We start from the raw sequence: 19114 nt of genomic DNA, 5'->3' as shown, positions 1-19114 counted from the left end.
AGAGAGAAAGTACGCCTCTCTGTTCTCGCGAGATATGTGAGCGGCCATCTTGTTCCTGCCCCTGATAGTCTCGGGTCGGGGTCAAAGGGACGCGTAGACCGCTGTCTGGGCGCTTGCGGACCATGCTGTCCCGGGTGGTACTTTCTGCCGCCGCCACAGCGGGTGAGAGATGTAGACCCCGGGCTGGCCTGTCAGGGTGACAGGGAAGAAGCTAGGCCTGGGGTCCCAGGGAGGCGGAAAGTGGGTGAAGAAAGGAAGCGACGTCCGGGCCTGAGCAGAGGAGTGAGCAGAGCTGCCTGATCTCGGCGGGTAGGGGGGACGTCAAGGAGGGATGCTTGGGCATAGGGATCGCGTCTACCGAGACCGAGGAAGGGGCTGAATTTCACCTTGGCTTTGCTAACCTGCGCCTTGTGTGTTGTTTGCAGCCCCGTGTCTGAAAAACGCGGCTGTGCTGGGACCAGGGTAAGTGTCACCGCGTTTTATTACTCGGTTTCCTTTTCTTAGCTTTAAGCCAGAAATGACCGTTTTTCCTTCATTTCGGCGAGCCTAAATCTTCACTCAGACGCTTGTTCTAATTGCTTTGGGCACTGTCATCTCCCTCTGTGACAGACACGTAAGTGGGTAACTCTCGCCCCTCACAGTGAGTGTGACCTTCAGCGACACACAGCTCTGAATCAGTTCCTAGATTACACCCAAGAACAGATCTGGTTAAATACAACAAAATAAAGCATGTTGTTTTGGGTGTCTCCCAGATTTCAGTCTTCTGTAGCCATATCGGGAGTCAGAAATCATGCATTAGTTGGGGAATGTTCATCTTGACGATCACAGACTGAGAAGGACAGTGAATAACCTGCATCGTCACGGAGCTCACAACAACTGGAGTTAGGACAGCTGCATGGAACAGTTTACAGGCTCCAGAGGTGGAGTGGGGCACACCTGGCTCCTCCACTCACTGCAGCTTAGAGCCATATATTGTGGATTATGAGACGTAGGAGACAGTTCTTGTAAAACGCAGGAAACAGTGCTTGGTACATTGTGTACACTTAGAAATGTTGTCTCTGTTGCAGTTAAAATTCTTTTCTTAAAACATATCGGTGTGTGTAAAACATTTTAACTCCTAAATTTAATCATGAAGCTTTCACAGTTAACTACAAAATGCTTGAAAAAAAAAAATTGGCCTTGTTTAGGTGTGAATGTCTTGTGTGTGCAATGAAATGAGACTGTCATTGACTGCTTTCATCTTATAGAAAAATCACTCCATACAAACATTGAAAAATAGCTGTGTGCTGGAAATGTACCCTCGATGTGATCCTTGGCACTGCCAAGTATGAATTATGGCACAAGTGATAAGTGAATAAGCAGTCTTCATTTCTCCTCTGTCACCCTCCATTCTCTAGTACATCAGCAATGCTAAGCCCGAGATTATTCTTTGACTGACTATGCCTACCACCTTTATTATGGCATGAGCAGCCAATGGTTTTGAATGGGCAATTTCATTAGCCCTTTAGTCTTCTGTTTTTATCCCAGTACAGCCCATTGTCCATGTAGCATAGAGATTGTGACAGTCTCACACAATTCTAATTGCTTTGGGCATTATCATTTCCCTCTGTGACAGACACATAAGTGGGTAACTCTCGCCCCTCACAGTGAGTGACCTTCAGGGACACACAGCTCTGAATCAGTTCCTAGATTACACCCAAGAACAGATCTGGTTAAATACAACAAAATAAAGCATGTTGTTTTGGGTGTCTCCCAGATTTCAGAGCTCATATTCCTCTTGAAATAAAATCCAGACTTAGCAAAACCAAGGAAACTCAACCTAAATCAACCCTACCTATCTTTTGGTTCTTCAGCCTTCCCCTTTAGCTTTATATTCCAGTCATACCAGCCTTGCTTTTCTCTGGAAAATACCAAGCTCCATGTTTGGGTTTTAAGAATTTTATTTTTCTGTGTGCGTGCGCACTTGCTTTCACACAAGTGTATCTGCACGAATGCTTGCAAAGGCAAAAAGAGGATGTTAAATCTGCAGCTGGAGTTAAGGGTGCTTGTGAGCAATCCAGCATAGGTGCTGGGAACTAAATTCTGGTCCTGGGAAGAACAGCAAGTACTCTTGACTGCTGGGCCATCCTTTCAGCCTAAGCTCATTTTATCATATGTTCATTGTATGATGTAGTGGCTTTTATAAGGACATTTTTATGCAAGTATATAATGTACCTTGAGCATGCATAGTGCCCTGCCTCTATGCTCCTCTACTATCTTTTTTTTTCTCTCCTTTCTGTCGCTCAGTCCTCTTCTGTACAGTTTGGCTCCCATTTTCATGTTATGGACGTGATTTTATGTACCTCTATAAAATCTAATATCCACAAATGAAAGAAAACGTGATATTTTTATCTTTCTGAGACTGAATTTGTCTTACATGGTAATCTCCAATTATATCCATTTTCTTGCAGACAAAATAATCTCATTCGGTAAAATTTCATTGTGCATATAGCACATTTTCTCTATCCATTCCTCTGTTGGCAGACACCTAGATTTCTTCCATAATTTAGCTGTTGTGAATAGTGCAGTAAACACTGTTGTACAAGTATTTCTGTGGTGTGCTGACTTGAAATCCTTAGCTTAAATATACAGGAGTGCTCTAGCTGAGTGATATGATCTATTTTCAATTTTTTATGGGCCCTTCCTGTTGATTTCTGGGGCTGAACTAATTTCACTTTCTTTTTATTTATTTTTGTGTCTTATATCATGCATCTCCATCCCATTCATTTCCCCATCCCTTTGTATCTGCCTACTGCCCTTGTATAACACACACACCCCAAATAAAATAAAATTTAAGAGAAAAAAAAAAGAGAAGAGAAAATCAGTCTCATCATGGAAGCTGTAGTGTGACAGTGAGTCACACAGTACACCTTTCTATCCATATATCTTTACTTGCAAGTGTTCATTGCAAAAGTCAGTGGTCTGGTTCGAGGCCTCTGGTTTCTGCTATATTATCTGCTACACTGCTAGGCCCTCACTGGAACTCCTTGGTTATTCTGCTGTTGCCCTGTGTCTTGGAGATCTTGCAGCTTTGAGACTGCAGGACCTGTCCCTTCATGCTGCAGCAGATCACAGATGAGGTGGATGTTGGGGTGGGCTAATTCATAACTCCAGTTCTGGGCCTGGGTAGTTACAGGATTGGTCAGCCCACCAGCTCTCCCTTGTTCTCACCACCAAGGTGGGCTCTCCTGCATTGTCCTGGCTAGTTTACCCCTTACAGGATGAGCATGGAGCTGAGTCAGTTCTGCTTTCTCAAGGTCAGTTCTCCCACACCTTCAGAATCAGCTCTACTGTGTTGCTTAGGCTGGTTTAGGGGCCACTCTCCTAAGTGCTGTAGCTGATGAGTGACAGGGACAGCTCTCCTGCTCCTCTGACCTCAGGGCTGGCTTTCCCACCTGCCTCAGATGTTGATTGGAGAGGAGGCGGGTTTTGGCTTTGGTTTTTTTGAGATAGGATTTCTCTGTATGCAGCCCTTGCGATGTCTTGGAACTCACTTTGTAGACCAGGCTGGCCTCGAACTCAGAGATTCACTTTCCTCTGCCTCCTGAGTGCTGGGATTAAAGACATGCACCACAATGCTAACTTCAGAGTGTTTTTTTGTTTCCATATTGGCTGGTGATATTGAACCATTTTTCTTTGAAACAGAGCTTCCCTCTGTGGCCCTGGCTGGCCTGGAAAGTGCTGTGTAGTAGACCAGGTTGCTCTCAAGGAGCTCCCCTACCTCTACCTCCCCAGTGCTTGATTAAAGGTCTAGGCTCAGCCTTTTTCTAGATTTATTATTCACCTTTTGAATATTGTCCATTTCTTTGGCTCATTTATTGACTTGGTTGTATTTCTTAAATTTAAGGGGTTTTGTTTTATTTTGTCTTATTTTATAGATACTAATTCTGTTAGATGTGCTTATCAAAGATTTTTCTCCCATTCTTTAGCTGTCCTTTGCTGTGAAGAAGAGTTTCAATTGTATAAAATTACATGTTGCTGGGCGGTGGTGGCGCATGCCTTTAATCCCAGCACTCGGGAGGCAGAGGGAGGTGGATCTCTGTGAGTTCGAGGCCAGCCTGGTCTACAGAGCGAGTTCCAGGACAGGTGCAAAGCTACACAGGGAAACCCTGTCTCGAAAAAACAAAACAAACAAACAAAAAAATTACATGTCAGTTGTTGCCATTATTTCCTGAGCAATTAGCACCCACAGAAAATACTTGCCTGTGTTTGTCTTAAAGGTTTTGTTACATTTGGGATAGGTTTTTGTATAGGCTGGGAGAAAGATATCCATTTTTTCCCAGCATAATTTGTTGAAGCTTGTCTTTGTAGAGGATGTGCTTTGAGGTATCTGGAAGACGGTTTGGATTTGGCTATCATTAAATAAAAGGCATTACCAAGAAGAAGAAGCAGTATAAGTCAAGTGCTTGGTTTTGAGAGATATGAATAGTTCATATGAGTAGAGGTAAGGCACTAAAGAAAAATGAAGATGCTCAGTTTGCAGGAACTGAGTCAGCTGTGCTACATAGTTTTGTTTTTTGTAAACAGAAGAGAACCTGCTGAAGAGTTTTCATGTCAGATTCATGTTTAGAAGCATTGGCAGTAATATGAAAGAAGGAGCTATATTTAAGGAATATTTGACAAGAAGAGCCATCATGTTTGGGCATGTTAAACTAGTTTAAGAAAGAAATGAAGTCTTCAACTGAGGTAACCTTGGCAAACTGAAAAGGCCTATGTCACATAGTGATGAGCAGCAGTCCATCAAAGAGAATATTCAGAGTAAACATTCTCAGTATCAGATTGCCTACAGCAGCATTCATGTGGAACCCTACCATGTGACAAGTTCCATTCTAAGAATGTTACATATATTAATTCAGTCTTCATAATAGCTCTGAAAAGTGATATGTTTTATTCCTTCCATAAAGAAACCTGAGATTACACAAACTTAAGTTCTAGGTGCTGGTAAGATGACTTAGCAGGTTAAGATACCTACCTGCCAGTAAACCTGACAGATAGACCTGAGTTCTGTTTCCCAGATTCACGTAGCTGAAGGAGAGAGACAAGTGCAAGTTGTTGTCTGCCCCTCATGTGTGTGGTGGTGTGCATGTATGCAGACACAAACAATTCAAAAAGGAAGAATAGAAAGATTTTCTTAAAACTTCAAATTCTTTGCTCAAAGTCTAGTAGTTGGTCTAAGATTTTAACTCAGGGCATCTGGCTGTAGTCCTTTCTCTTGTGTTTCGTTGCTCCTGATTGACATATCAAGTCCTTGGTAAATGATCCATAGTGTTATACAAAGATTTCAGTAGAGTCAAGTCACTGCCCTGGACCTTCCTATTTCTGTCTGTTCTCTTTCTTTTGTGACAGTAGGAAACACTTCAGTCTTTATCCCCATTCATTGCTTTTGTTAATTATTTGTACATTGTGTTTTCTCTGAAAAATTGGTTTTAAAATTTGTATAATGATTGCTTGTAGGGTATTGCAGGCAACAAAGGTCTTTCACACAGGACAGCCACGTCTTGCCCCTGTACCACCTCTTCCCGAATATGGAGGAAAAGTACGTCTTGGGCTGATCCCTGAAGAATTTTTCCAGTTCCTTTACCCTAAAACTGGTGTAACAGGTGGGCATTGTCTGGTCTTGAGTAATATATTTGAGTGGTTCCATTAAAGTCAAGTCAGTTCTTTTTTCAGAATGTAGTGATTTCATATATTTAAAAACAAAAACAAACTTGCTCTAACTTCTCTTTGAGATAAATTTTGTTTCAGGATTTTAATTTACTTTTATAGCTTTGTTTCCATTTATTGACATGCTAATCATGCTAATTTCTTTGATTTATTCCTGGTATTGTTCTAACCATACAATAATGAACTAAGTTTAAGTGTCTGATATTGTGAAACATGAATTACAGGATACAAATTTTTTAAAGTAGTACCTGTATGTTACACTGTCAGACAACAAAGGGAACCATGAATAGAAATAAGGCAGTAGAGACTTAGAGGAGTGTGTGTGTGCACGTTCACATGCATGCCTTAACAAGTAGGAACACCTTCCTTCACCAGTTGTTTTTATAAAAAGGCATAAACTTTCAGAGTCATATTTTTTTATAATGACTGATTTCAGGTTTATTATTTGATACTTAGACATTCCCATGAGAACATTTTTTATTATCCAGAAGATCTAGAAAAGTGGTTTGCAAGGGTGTCTACTCCACTTGTGGCTGAACTGGATTGGAACTTAGGTCCCATGGCTAAGTTAGCTTTCTTTTGTCTCTGCACACTGCCTTTCTTTCATGGAACACCAGAAACCCAAAATTTGTTTTTAGCCCTAGACTGACCTAGCATTTCCTTATTTGAAATTGAAGAAAATGAGTGTCTTCAGATATTCATAAATCATTAAAATGTTAATACAATGGGCCTTTTTTTATAAACTCATATTTTAAATGTATGCACTAAAGACAGTGAGGTTGGAGGAAGCCTGAAACTTGGAGAAATCTGGGTTCTATATAGTTGGGACTATAACTCTTACTCTTGTGATACACGTTCAAATTATTTGTCCCTACTGCTACTCAGACTACAGTGCTGTTCTTACAAGCCTTGTGTCCCATCCTAACATCTGGTAAGATGCAAATATTTGTGTTCTAAAGACTATAATTTAAAAATCATGACATGTAGACACTTAGCTGGACAAGGATGCCATATCCCAGTAATACCAGCCAGAAGCTGCCAAGGTTGCCACAGGAAATTTAGTGTCAACCAGGGCTACAGAGCAAGACTGTCTAGAAGATGTGAGAAACAGGGTGTCACTTTATTTACACTCTTTTGAGAAGTCCAGGTCCACTCTATGCACTAGTGTAAATTTCAACTTTTTTTTTTTTTTTTTTTTTAAGATTTATTTATTTATTATGTATACAGTATTCTGTGTACATGTACACCTGCAGACCAGAACAGGGCACCAGATCTCATTACGGATGGTTGTGAGCCACCATGTGGTTGCTGGGAATTGAACTCAGGACCTCTGGAAGAACAAGCAGTGCTCTTAACCTCTAAGCTATCTCTCCAGCCCCAATTTCAACTTTTTAAGACTTACATTTTTACATGTATGTTTTGCCTGCGTGTACATCTGTGCACCACTTAGATGCAGTGCTCTTAAGTAGCCAGAAGAGAGTTTTGATCTCCTGGAACTGGGGTTACAAAAGGTTGTGAACTGCCCTGTGGGTGCTAATTCAGGCCTGGGCCCTCTGAAAGAACAACAGATGTTCTGACCACTAAACCATTTTTCCAGCCTCATAAATTCCAACTTTTAAAAAAAATTAAAAAGAATGCAAGACTTAAATAAGAAGCCTGAAGCCACGTAGTGGTGGCACACACCTTTAATCCCAGCACTTGGGGAGGCAAAAGCAGGCAGTTCTCTGTGAGTTCTAGGACAGCCAGGGCTACACAGAGAAACCTTGTCTCAAAAAACCAAAAAAAGGAAAAAAGAAACTATGTGTCCTCAATCCTCTTTCTAAACTCATGTCCTAGTTTTTTTGTTTGGTTTTGTTTTTTAAGTAACTATATTGGAAGTATTATAATTAGTTGCCTACACAAGTTGAGAATTCTGATAACTTAATTCTTATGTGTATTTTTTTTAATATTTAAGGTTTTTTTTCCTCTTGTTTCTTACATCTTTTATAACTCTTCAGCAAAAAATGCATAGTTTTGTCCTGTCCTGTATTTCCATTCAATCATCAGTATTTGTTGCTGAAAAGATTCATCTAGAAAGCAGTTTGTCTTTGTAGAACAGTTCCTGTGTGCTAAGTACTTTATAGTTTATATTTTATTTATATTGTTTTTATCATCTCTTCAAAGAAGGTACTCTTTCCCTTTGAGGGAACAGAGTTCAGAGATTATTTTGATTTCTGTTTCTGATAGGTTGTCGAGTCATGATACAGATATTCTTCAGTCCAGATCTTTTATTCTTTCAGCTCTGTGTACTACTTAAACTGTATGTGTATAATCTGATTATCATTTTTAACTTGGCCTTGAAGTAACCAAATGTACAGTAGGCATAACATCTAAAATATGAGTTAACTCTTTGTTCTTCCAGGACCCTACGTGCTTGGAACTGGGCTCAGCTTGTATTTTCTCTCCAAAGAAATATATGTGATTACCCCAGAGACCTTCTCTACCATAACAGTAGTAGGGTTGATTGTCTATGTGATTAAAAAATATGGTGCTTCTATTGGAGAATTTCTTGATAAACTTAATGAGGTAAGAATCTTAAACTTTGTTTCCCACTTTAGACTATAGCATAAACATTTCAGTTATCTAATATAATTATTATTTATATGAATGTAAAAGGAGAAAGTATATCAATTAATAGTTACCATGGTTACAGTTATATTGTAGTTACTGCTTTGATATAAAATTGAAATTTATTGAACTCTTCAGATTTTCCTAGTCTCTTTTTTTTTTTTGAGCTGAGGATTAAACCCAGGGCCTTGTGCTTGCTAGGCAAGCACTCTACCACTGAGCTAAATCCCCAATTCCTAGTCTTTTTCTCATTTCTAAAAACGTCATTTAACTCTTTTAAGTAGAAAAAACTATATGTATGTATAAAATTGTCAAATAATAAATTTTTAAGCATGTTTAATTCTCGACATTGAGTATCAACTGGAATAAATTGGAACACAGTTATTTCTTTAGAATTAAAAACTATGCTTTCATTTGTGTTTCATTGGTTGGTGGTGTTGGGACCCTGTTGAGGGCTCTCATATAGCACAGGCTAACCTTAAACTTTTCTGTAAATTCAAGGCTTACCTTGAATTCCTGAATCCCTTGATGTCCATCTCCCTAGTGACAGAATTTTGTTTTAACTTTTTAAGACAAGGTCTCTATGTATGCCTTGCTAGCCTAGTGATCAGTATGTGCACCAGGCTAACCTTGAACTTATGGACATTCTCCTTCTGACAGTTTCCTATATGTACTTCGATTGAATTCATTTTTCATTACCCTCTTCCATCCCTCCTCCCATTTCTGCTGAACCTTTCTTCCCAAGGTCCTTTTCCTGCTTTTGTTTTTGTGACTCGCGTAGTTTAATTAGTGTTGCTTGTTTGAGCATAGGTGGGAGTTTGTTTATAGAAGCATAGGCAACTTACCAGTGGGTATACTGGTAATAGAAAATGACTCTCCCTCAGCAAACCTTAACTGCCACTAGTGAAGTAATGGGGCTTCATGAGTCCCTCCCACATCCATGATTGACAGCTCAGTCTTGCACAAGTAAAATAATCCTAGCTGGTGTGAATTTATTAGTGTAATGACCATATCATGTCCAGAAAAGAGCATCTCAGAGCATTTTCCATAGCCACCAGCTCGTAGATTCATTCCGCTTCCTCTTCCTTGATGTTCCCTGAGTCTTGGTGAAAGTGATACAGATGTCACATTTGGGGCTGAGCTCTACACAGTCATGTAGTCTTGGCACTTTGACTGGTTGATGAGTCTCATAATTGCCACCCACTGAAAACAGCCTTCTCTGATGAAGACTAAGAGCTGCATTAATCTGTGGGTATAGCATAAATATGCAGAAATGAATTTTCCACTGTATTCATTTTAAAAAACAATATGTTATATCCTTTTCAGCCATGGAATATTGACTAGATTTACAGAATCTAGTCAAACATTATTGTACCATAGGATGTATCTTCCATGGCAGGTTGGTATTGCAGCTTGAAGGGTTCAGATGCAGAGAAAAGAACAGTGATGACTTTTTTCCTCAGCAGTCTTTCTAGCACTTTCAGGCATTGTGAAAACTAGCCAACAGACAAAAGGCTTCCATCTAGTCCAAACTAGATTTCTCTGTCCTGCAACCAAGTGTCTTCAGCAGTAGGATCTTAATCATCTCATTCTGGTGCTCAGTCAAGAGCAATGGAAGTAGACTGTATTGGGGCCCTTGGAGCCTCCCTAACCAACAATTTAGTATCTCACACGTGGCACTGGGGTTTTTGTTTAATAACCTATGGCTTCTAGAAGCAGTATGGCCCACCTATACGGGGTATCTTTGTTCAAGCTCTTTCATTATTATTATTATCATCATTATTATAATACTTTAATTATCTTACAGAATAGCAAGTTTTTGTATGGCTTTTTTATACAGCCTTAGTTTGAATTAATCCTACACCCTCCTTCCTTGATCTTTTTCATTCAGTGATACGTAACTCTTAGAGGTAATACTTTTGAAGATGTGTGTGTTTCCCTGTGTATGACTTTTTTCATGGGCATTTCTGTAAACGAAGGCTAAAACTGAGAAAGCATAAAATGAATCTTTTTGGTACCATTTGTGCTTCCACTGACATTGTAATATAATTACAGGAAAAAATCGCTCAACTGGAAGAAGTAAAGCAAGCAAGCATAAAACAGATCCAGGATGCAATTGACATGGAGAAGGCACAGCAGGCACTGGTGCAGAAGCGCCACTACCTCTTTGACGTTCAGAGGGTAGGTGTCAGCACCTTCTAAGGGTGGGGAAGACACTTGTGGATGGACCAAGACAAAAATAGAAACAAAAATTAGTGTCTGGGGATGTAGCTCAACAGTAAATCACTTCCTTTCCATGTACAAGAAAGCCTAACTACGAAAAAAATCAGAATATTTTGAGGAATGATTAAATTTTTAAGATGGGCCTTACCTTATTTTATATAGATTTGCCTAGAAGTTCACAATTACAATTATGTAGATATTTAAGAACTGCTAAGAGAAAAACATACTTAGGATTGTTCTAAAATTAGAAAGAGTATAAAGTGTGAAAGGACACTCATTGAATCCATACAAAAGGAAATAAATAGTAAGTTAGGGCTCATTTTTAAAAGGGCATGCACTGGGTAAGAAAGGCCAAAGGTGAAACACATTCTCTGCATTTGGTACATACTTGAATAAGAAAATTTTAACATTTGCCATTAGATAATCTGATCCTTAACGTACATTCAGAAAAGCTGTCTTGGAAACAATAGAGCTTTTCATTGTACCTAGAGCTTAATTAGGTTCTAATATTAGAAACATGTAGGTTATTTTGTCATTATTTTCTTTGAGCCTAGTATCTTATGCCTAATATTTAAAGGTAAAATGTCTCATACTGCAATTTTACATTATATATATGGATGGTTCAGCAGTTAAGAACATTGTTGCTCTTTCAGAAAACTCAAGTTTAGTTCCTAACACCCTCATAGTGGCTTACAGCCATTCTTAACTCCAGTTTCGGGGAATCACACCTTTTCTGATTTCTACAGGCGGCATGCATGTTACGCACATACATACAGTAGGCAATAAGAGAAGCATGCATGCAATGAAAACAGTCTCTAAAATACTAACAATAAGGATCTAGGCCACTGATTCTCAATGAAGTTTTCTTACCCCATGCATCACTCACTAGTTTTTCTGACCCATTTCAAGCCCTAAATAGTTACGTCTCTTGAAGACTAAGAATCTGCTCTCTTACTAATTGGATTCATTAAGCACATGAATATTTATAAACCTCAGAAAATGTTAAAGGCAAACTTGGTATGATGGTTCACACCTATAACCCACTACCCAGGAGGCTGAGACAGAAGGATTGCTCTGAGCATCATACTTGTTGAGTTCTTATCTGGATACTGTGGTCAAGGCAAGGTGTAAAGAAAAATAGAGTAAGAAACAATTTATGTCTTCATAGTATTTACTTTTGTCTACACAAAAGACAGCTCTCACCTTAAAGAAAATAAGAGAAAGTTTATTCTGGAACTAAATACGAGTGACCCCAGAACAAATTCAGGTTATCCCAAATACTGTGCTCCAATATAGTATCACTTTTGTAACAGAACAAAAGAAATTCTAAATCAAGACATTTTTCAAATACATTGGTAGAGGCGCTGGAGAGATGGCTCAGCAGTTAAGAGCAATTGCTGCTCTTGTAGAGAACCCAGGGTCAGTTCCCAGCACACACATGACGGTTTAAATCTGTAACCCCGGTTCCAGGGGATCCAATATTCTCTTATGGCCTCTGTAGGCACACAAATATACACACAGTACACTTAACGTGCATGCAGTCAAAACACTCAAACATATAAAAGCACAATGGTGGAAATATTATATAGGCAAGTTACAGCAAAGGAAGAAAATCTCTTCTATAGGCCTCAAATATATATAAAATGATTTTTATTCCTAGCCATTGGATTGATAAAACCTGGTCTGTCTGTACATTCCTAAAGTATTTACCTAGTAATCACAAGGGTGTTGGGTCATAGATAAAGTGATAATAAATGGCAATTTAGGGTCTGAATAACCTAAGATGAAGCATAGCCAAGAACTATAATATGTCAAGTCATTCATGTTTCTAGAAGGTCTTGACCTAAAGTGTATGAAAGAAAGTTGTTATAGGCAGAGGAGTGATATGGTTTCACTTATATTTTAAGAGATCACCCTGGCAACCTTGTTGCAGCTAGCCTGCAAATTGGTTTTGACAGTTAGCAAAGGACAGAACTTAAGAGTATGGGGCTTTGTAGCCTGATTGCCTATGTTCAGATCTTAGTTTCACAATTTATTAGCTCTGTAACCTTGGGCAAGTTCAACTTCAATCTCAGTCTCTGTAAAATAGATACACTGGTACCCCATGATCTATTTATAAAACTTGACTAAATTGACACAAATGCTGGGCGGTGGTGGCGCACACCTTTAATCTGAGCACTAGGGAGGCAGAGGCAGGTGGATCTTTGTGAGTTCAAGGCCAGTCTGGTCTATGGAGCGAGATCCAGGAAAGGCGCAAAGCTACACAAAGAAACCCTGTCTTGAAAAACATAAACAAACGAATGAATGAATGAATGAATTGACACAAACACAAGAATGTTTAGAACATAGTAGTTACTCAAAAAATACGAACTAGCATTCAAATATAAGATAAATATATCATACAGTCAGAGAGAGAGAGAGATTTGTAGTAGAAAAGATTGGAAACAGCCTAACCTATTAGCAGATCTTGGGTAAATGAATCCTGGAACACAAGTATAATGGTCTCCAGTGTACTTTAAAATTGAGGTGAGTAGAATAACATAAAGTAATATGTGTATGCATGTATCTCTATTGGATGTGTTAAATATCTCTGGGGAAGTGTAACACGAATTGTTAGAAGGTCTTATTAATAAAAACAAACCCGGAGCCAGGTATTGGGGTGAGTGCTGAAAGATCAGAGAAACAGAACCAGCCACAGCTAACCTCACCTCGCCAATTCCTCAGCTGATCTCATTTCCTCAAATTGGAAGCCTCTGTGTCCTCATCCAAATGGATGTCAGCTGAAATGCTGCTCAAAAGCCTAAAAGCTTAACAAGACTCTAGTTCCTTTCTGCTTCCTGCCATCACTTCCTGGGATTAAAGGCGTGTTGTCACCATGCCTGGCTGTTTCCAGTGTGGCTTTGAACTCACAGAGATCCAGATGGATCTCTGACTCTGGAATGCTAGGATTAAAGGTGTGAGTGCTACCATTTTCGGGCCTTTATGTCTGGCTAACGGCTGTTCTGTTCTCTGACCCCAGATAAGTTTATTAGGGTGCACAATATATTTGGGGATACAATATCACCACATTTCCCCTTTTTTGTCTAAAACAATAAAAAGCATATAACTATCGAATAAGGATATACAATGTATGCAGTCAAGAATTACATTAACAATGTCCAGTCCATTAACATTTGACAAATTCCCAGACAAAAAAATTTCATTTCTTGTCCTTATTTAAAACAAGTAGTTCTTTTTCAAAAGTAGATTCAACAATCTACCTTTATATCTTATATTCATATTCTTTTTTCTTTTTGAGTAGATTAAAAAATCTGCATTTTATCTTATCATTTTTATATTTTCCCTTTCTTTTCAGAGTAGATTTAATAATCTACCTTATTCTATTTCTATCTTTTTTTTTTTCAGTAGATTCAATAATCTACCTCTTATCTATATCTTTTTTTTTTAACAAGAATCCTGAATCTAATCTTTGTTTAGCTTCTTTTTTTTTTTTGGACCATTAACAACTTGTAACCATCATAAACAATGACAATATCTATAACTCATTAAAAACCACCGACCCCACCTCTTGGGAATGTGGGTGTCATTTTTCTTAAAATTACTTTCTGCTTTCTGGGGGCGAAAACATCTTTAGGGGATCCTGAAAAGAAAGTTTTGGGGTTAATTGTCAAGTCCTGGGAGAGTTAACTGTATTATTTGTTGTCCAGTCTCTGCATAATGGGAAAATGCAGGGCTTGTCTCAAGTCCTTGCTCAAGTAGTCTGAATTTGGATCATCTTAGCTAGTCATCTCAAAATTGTCCTGAGTAGTTTGTAGTCCAAAGCAGATCTTTTGGTGGTGGTAGTCAGCTTAATGGCTTTATCATAGTCCATGTGGAATCGTCATTGTGGGATCCCATCATCTTTTTGAAGATTTCAAAGTTGCTGTTAGGCATGGTCATGGTTTCCTGCAGAAATTTTTTTTTCCTCCTCTGTGGTTTGAAGCAATCACAGTCTGACAAATGTCTGCCTCTGGGAACCATGAACGTTCTTCCCTAGAAGAGAGTATCTTCACAGCAACTTCTCCCCACCACTTATCTCACCACACTTCTCCAAACTGACCTTTGCCAATGCTTTCTTGTAACACGCTGGTCCTGGCGATTGTTCTCTGAACAAGCAGTGGTGAACCCTTCGTCCCAGTAGCAGCATTATTGCAGTCACCAACACGATGAGAAGGAAGCAGCCAGCAACATGGAGCAGCAGCTGCTGCCTCCATGGTCCCACCACCACTGCAGATTCTCAGCAAGCCGCGTAGGCAGGCCTCAAACTCAGGATCCTCCTGCCTCTGCTTCCTTCAGCAAATCCTACCGAGCGTGCCCACCACAACCGGCAGCGTGTAGCTTGGGTCTGAGCTGGGGCCCGCAAGGCCACAGGCAAGTAGCTTTTTTGCGAATTCATACCAACAAGTTGGGCACCAGATGTAGACAAATTTCTAGTCTTATAGATAAGAATAAGAAACACAGAACCAAATACAGGAGTGAAAGCAGTAGAGATCAGAGAAATCGTGAGTCACCAGCTAACCTTACTTACCACGCCACCATAGCTTCTCAAGAGAACCAGCTTCTTCCTGTCTAATCTGTGCCTTTATTGCCTTGTTGTTCTGCCCTCTTAGCCCAGCCACCTCACTTCCTCATCACTGCCTGTCTGAACAGACCTCCAGGTTCTCTATGGTTGATACTGGGATTAAAGGCGTGTGTCACCATGCTTGGCTGTGTCCTTGAACGCACAGAAATTCTGCCCGCCGTGTGATCAGATAAAGGGCATATGCTAACACCACCTGACTTTTGTTTATGGCTGTCTATCTATGTCCTCTGATCTCCAAGCAAACTTCGTTTATTAATATACAAATAAAATAACACCGCAGAGAAGAATGTAAGAAATGCAGGAAAATAGTAGTCTGTGCCATGCTGGTTAATATTTGCCATATGCTGTTTTACTACCTGCATATATATATTTTTTTTAAGATTTTATTATGTATACAGTGTTCTGCCTGCACACCAGAAGAGGGCACCAAATCTCATTACAGATGGTTGTGAGCCATCATGTGGTTGCTGGGAATTGAACTCATGACCTCTGGAAGAACAGCCAGTGCTCTTAACCACTGAGCCATTTCTCCAGCCCATACTACCTGCATATTAAAAGAATTTTACATAAACATGTGAGAAATGGAGTATGCTAGCTGGCAAAGCCCCCAAAACAGAAATGTTCCTTTATATGTGCAAACAACATTTCTTAATTCTTCTCCTCAGAATAATATTGCCTTGGCCTTGGAAGTCACCTACCGGGAACGGCTATATAGAGCATATAAGGAGGTAAAGAATCGCCTGGACTACCATATTTCTGTACAGGACATGCTGCGTCGCAAGGAAGAAGAGCACATGATAAACTGGGTGGAGAAGAATGTGGTGGAGAGCATTTCTACACAGCAGGTACATGACCTTTTGTGGTTTCTATGGTTGGACTGGTACCCTGACAGTAATGTGCTGTGCATGTACTGATGCCATGACACCCATGTAGATGTCAGAAGATAACTTGAGGTGGGAAGTTGTGGGGATAGGACAGTTCTTTCCCTCTACCATGCAGTTCCCTGGGATGGCACTCAGGAGGCTTTCAGGTTTGGAGGCAAGTGTCTTTGCCTCGTGTCTTAGTTACTTTTCTATTATTTTGACAAATTACCATGACCAAGCCAACTTATAAAAGAAAGATTGGTTGGGGCTCACGGTTCCAGAGGGTAGCAGAGTCTATGATATGACAGGCAAAAGGCAGGCAGGCAGGCATGGCACCAAGCAGTAACTGAGAGCTTGTATCTGATCCACAAGAAAAAGACTAGTCCTGGCATGAGCTTTTGAAACCTCAAAGCCTACCCCAGTGACAAAACACTCAAACACATAAAATTGAATAAATCTTTTTTTAAAAAAGATGATGAAAAAGAAGAAAGCAAGGTCTGTCAAAATTTGGTGGATTATCATAACTATCTTATTTTAAAAACTTAGAAAATACCCAAAAATGTATAGGAAAGAGACTGATAATTAATTTTTAAGGTTTCTTTATAATAGGTAATTTAGCAGGGGTACATGTGTATGTACATACACATGAATGCAGATGCCTATGGAGGCCAGAAACATCAAATCCTCTGGAGCTGAAGTTATAGACAGCAGTAAGCCACCTGATGTGGGTGGTGGAAATGAAACTCAGGTCCTTTCGAAGAGTAGGAAGTGCACTTAACTCCTGAGCCATCTCTCAGCCCAAATTATTTTCATTATTAATATTCCTGTATCACTAGTATTTGTTGGTTGGTCTTTTTCAGTGAGCTATGATTACCCAAACTAACATCGGGTAAAGGTGTTAATTGGCATATCTGGTCTTAAATTCTTTGTAGGTTTTACTCATAAAAGCTGTGGGCCAGGGAATTTTAGCTCCCAGGATTTGCTTCTAAAACAAATTGCATCTTCCCTATGTTGAATAATTTTTCTTCTAAACTTTTTTAGAAGAATAATCTTGAGATTCTGTTCTAGTAGGAATTATACCCCCTTTACATGTTCTTGAGATAACTAACTATATTTCTCTTTCCTTGTCACAGGAAAAGGAGACCATTGCCAAGTGCATTGCAGATCTAAAGCTGCTTGCAAAGAAGGCTCAAGCTCAGCCAGTTATGTGAATGTATCTATCTGAGTTGAGATGGCCAGAGAGAGTTAACTTAAATGGGAACTAGTCTTTGTGAAGAACTCTTCCTGTATTGTTGTCTGTTGAAATTACAGTGTACCTTTCCTGAGAAATGATCAAGATTGATTTAGTGACTTAACATTATTGGCCAGTCAGATATTTCTGATCCTTGCTGTGTATCTGGAGTTGTCTGGTGATCACTTTTGAATTAGTAATTTGCAGCAACTTGCTGCCTGATGAAAATTACCAAGTTATAGTTTAAACTTGTAACAAGTTATACCATCTTGCAATAAAACAACATTTGAAACAGAATTTATTTTATTATGAGTAAGAATTATATGATTAAAAAATGTCTTTGACAGCTGGAGATGGCTCAGTGGGTAAAAGGTTCTTGCTGTGTGCATTCATGAGGACATGACTTCAGATTCCCAGAACCATGTAAGAGCTGGGTGCAAAAGCACACATCTGTAATCACAGCACTCCTGTGAAGATGATGAGAGGCAGAGACAATAGAATCCCCAGAAGCTTGTGGCCCATGATGGTATACACAGCAGCAAACAAGATGCAAGGCGAGGTGGACACCAGAGGGTGTCTTCTCACCTCCACATAAACCCACATGTACATACATATATGTTGCAAAGTTTTAGAGATGTCATTGAACTAATTCATACCTTGCTTATGAAATGTTCCAGGAGAGAGCATAATACTGAATAAAGAACCACAAAAGAATACCAGTGTTCAAAGAAGTTGATCAGGAATGGCAGAGAAAAAGAGGATTTTGGAGTCAGAAAGTAGAGTGGAGCACTTTGTGTAAGAAAAGTCAATAGTAAGCAAATTTTCAGGTTGTGTAAGAACTGAAAATATGAATTAAGGTTCATAGCTCAGAAGTCTTCTGCCAGTAATTTTTGTTGAAATCTAGACAGTGGGATTAAAGGAGGAATAATTGAGACACTGAATCTGATGTCAAAAACGAGGATGGTGGGGTTGGAGAACAGGCTCAGTAATTAAGAACACATACTAATCTTGCAGAAGGCCCGAATTTGGTTCCCAACTCACACATTGGGCAGTTCACAACCACCTGTAAACTCCAGTTCCAGGGTATCTAGTGCCTCTGGCCTCCACAGGCACCTACACTCAAGTGCACATACCCACACACAGCCTAAAGCAAAATCTTTTTTAAAAACTGGATGATAGGCACATACATATGGTGTGGATTTAGTCTAGTTCAGGGGCTTATGAATGTCCTGTGATGAATTACAGTGGTATCTGGAGAAATACAACATCTTCTGCAAAGACCCTGATGTCCCTACCTTTACTACATTAATGCTCTAGCCAGAAAAATTGTGATGTCTTAATTCCAAATCCAATCTGTTTTCTCCAATCCTCATTTGACCTCTAAGCGATATTTGACACTTGGCCACTACTTTCTCAGTTCCCTTAACCAACTCCACTGTCTGTTCTGGCTTTCCTGATTACTGCAGTTCCACCAAGTCCCATACTCAGGATTGTACTTCATTTTCTACCTTTGATAGTACCCAGACTCACAGTTTCTATCACATGTATACAGATGGCTTTCTTTTCTATATCAGAAATGTAATCAAGATGGCCAGTGTACAAAATTTCCCCAAATTTAAAGAGCTTAACATGGAAGCATTTGGATTTTGCTTAAAGAATCTTGTGTAGGTTTAGGTGACTTCAGAGAAACTGTCTTCCAGGTAGAGAACTCAGATCTACATTTAGACCTAGGTTATTCTCACTAGCTCATCACAGCCTCCCTAAGAGCCCTATGAAGGGAACAGTCAGAAGAGGTCATGCATCAACAGTTAAATCTTTAATCCACTGGCCAGGATTTGTCAGGTAGTGTTACCTAACCATAAGAGA

General features: G+C 39.5%; 1 protein-coding gene across 1 annotated transcript; it reads left to right on the top strand.

Annotated features, from left to right (window-relative positions):
- Window positions 1-22: 22 nt before the first annotated feature.
- Window positions 23-17545, top strand: Atp5pb (ATP synthase peripheral stalk-membrane subunit b). The gene is made up of 7 exons (XM_036190879.1): window positions 23-162; window positions 426-462; window positions 5494-5639; window positions 8105-8268; window positions 10366-10491; window positions 15820-15999; window positions 17151-17545. The coding sequence occupies exons 1-7, from the start codon at window positions 123-125 to the stop codon at window positions 17226-17228; spliced, it is 771 nt and encodes a 256-aa protein (XP_036046772.1). The 5' UTR covers window positions 23-122; the 3' UTR covers window positions 17229-17545.
- Window positions 17546-19114: the final 1569 nt, after the last annotated feature.

Source organism: Onychomys torridus, chromosome 6 (genome assembly GCF_903995425.1).
Source record: "Onychomys torridus chromosome 6, mOncTor1.1, whole genome shotgun sequence".
NCBI lineage: Eukaryota > Metazoa > Chordata > Mammalia > Rodentia > Cricetidae > Onychomys > Onychomys torridus.
This window is presented reverse-complemented; position numbering and strand designations above follow the sequence as displayed.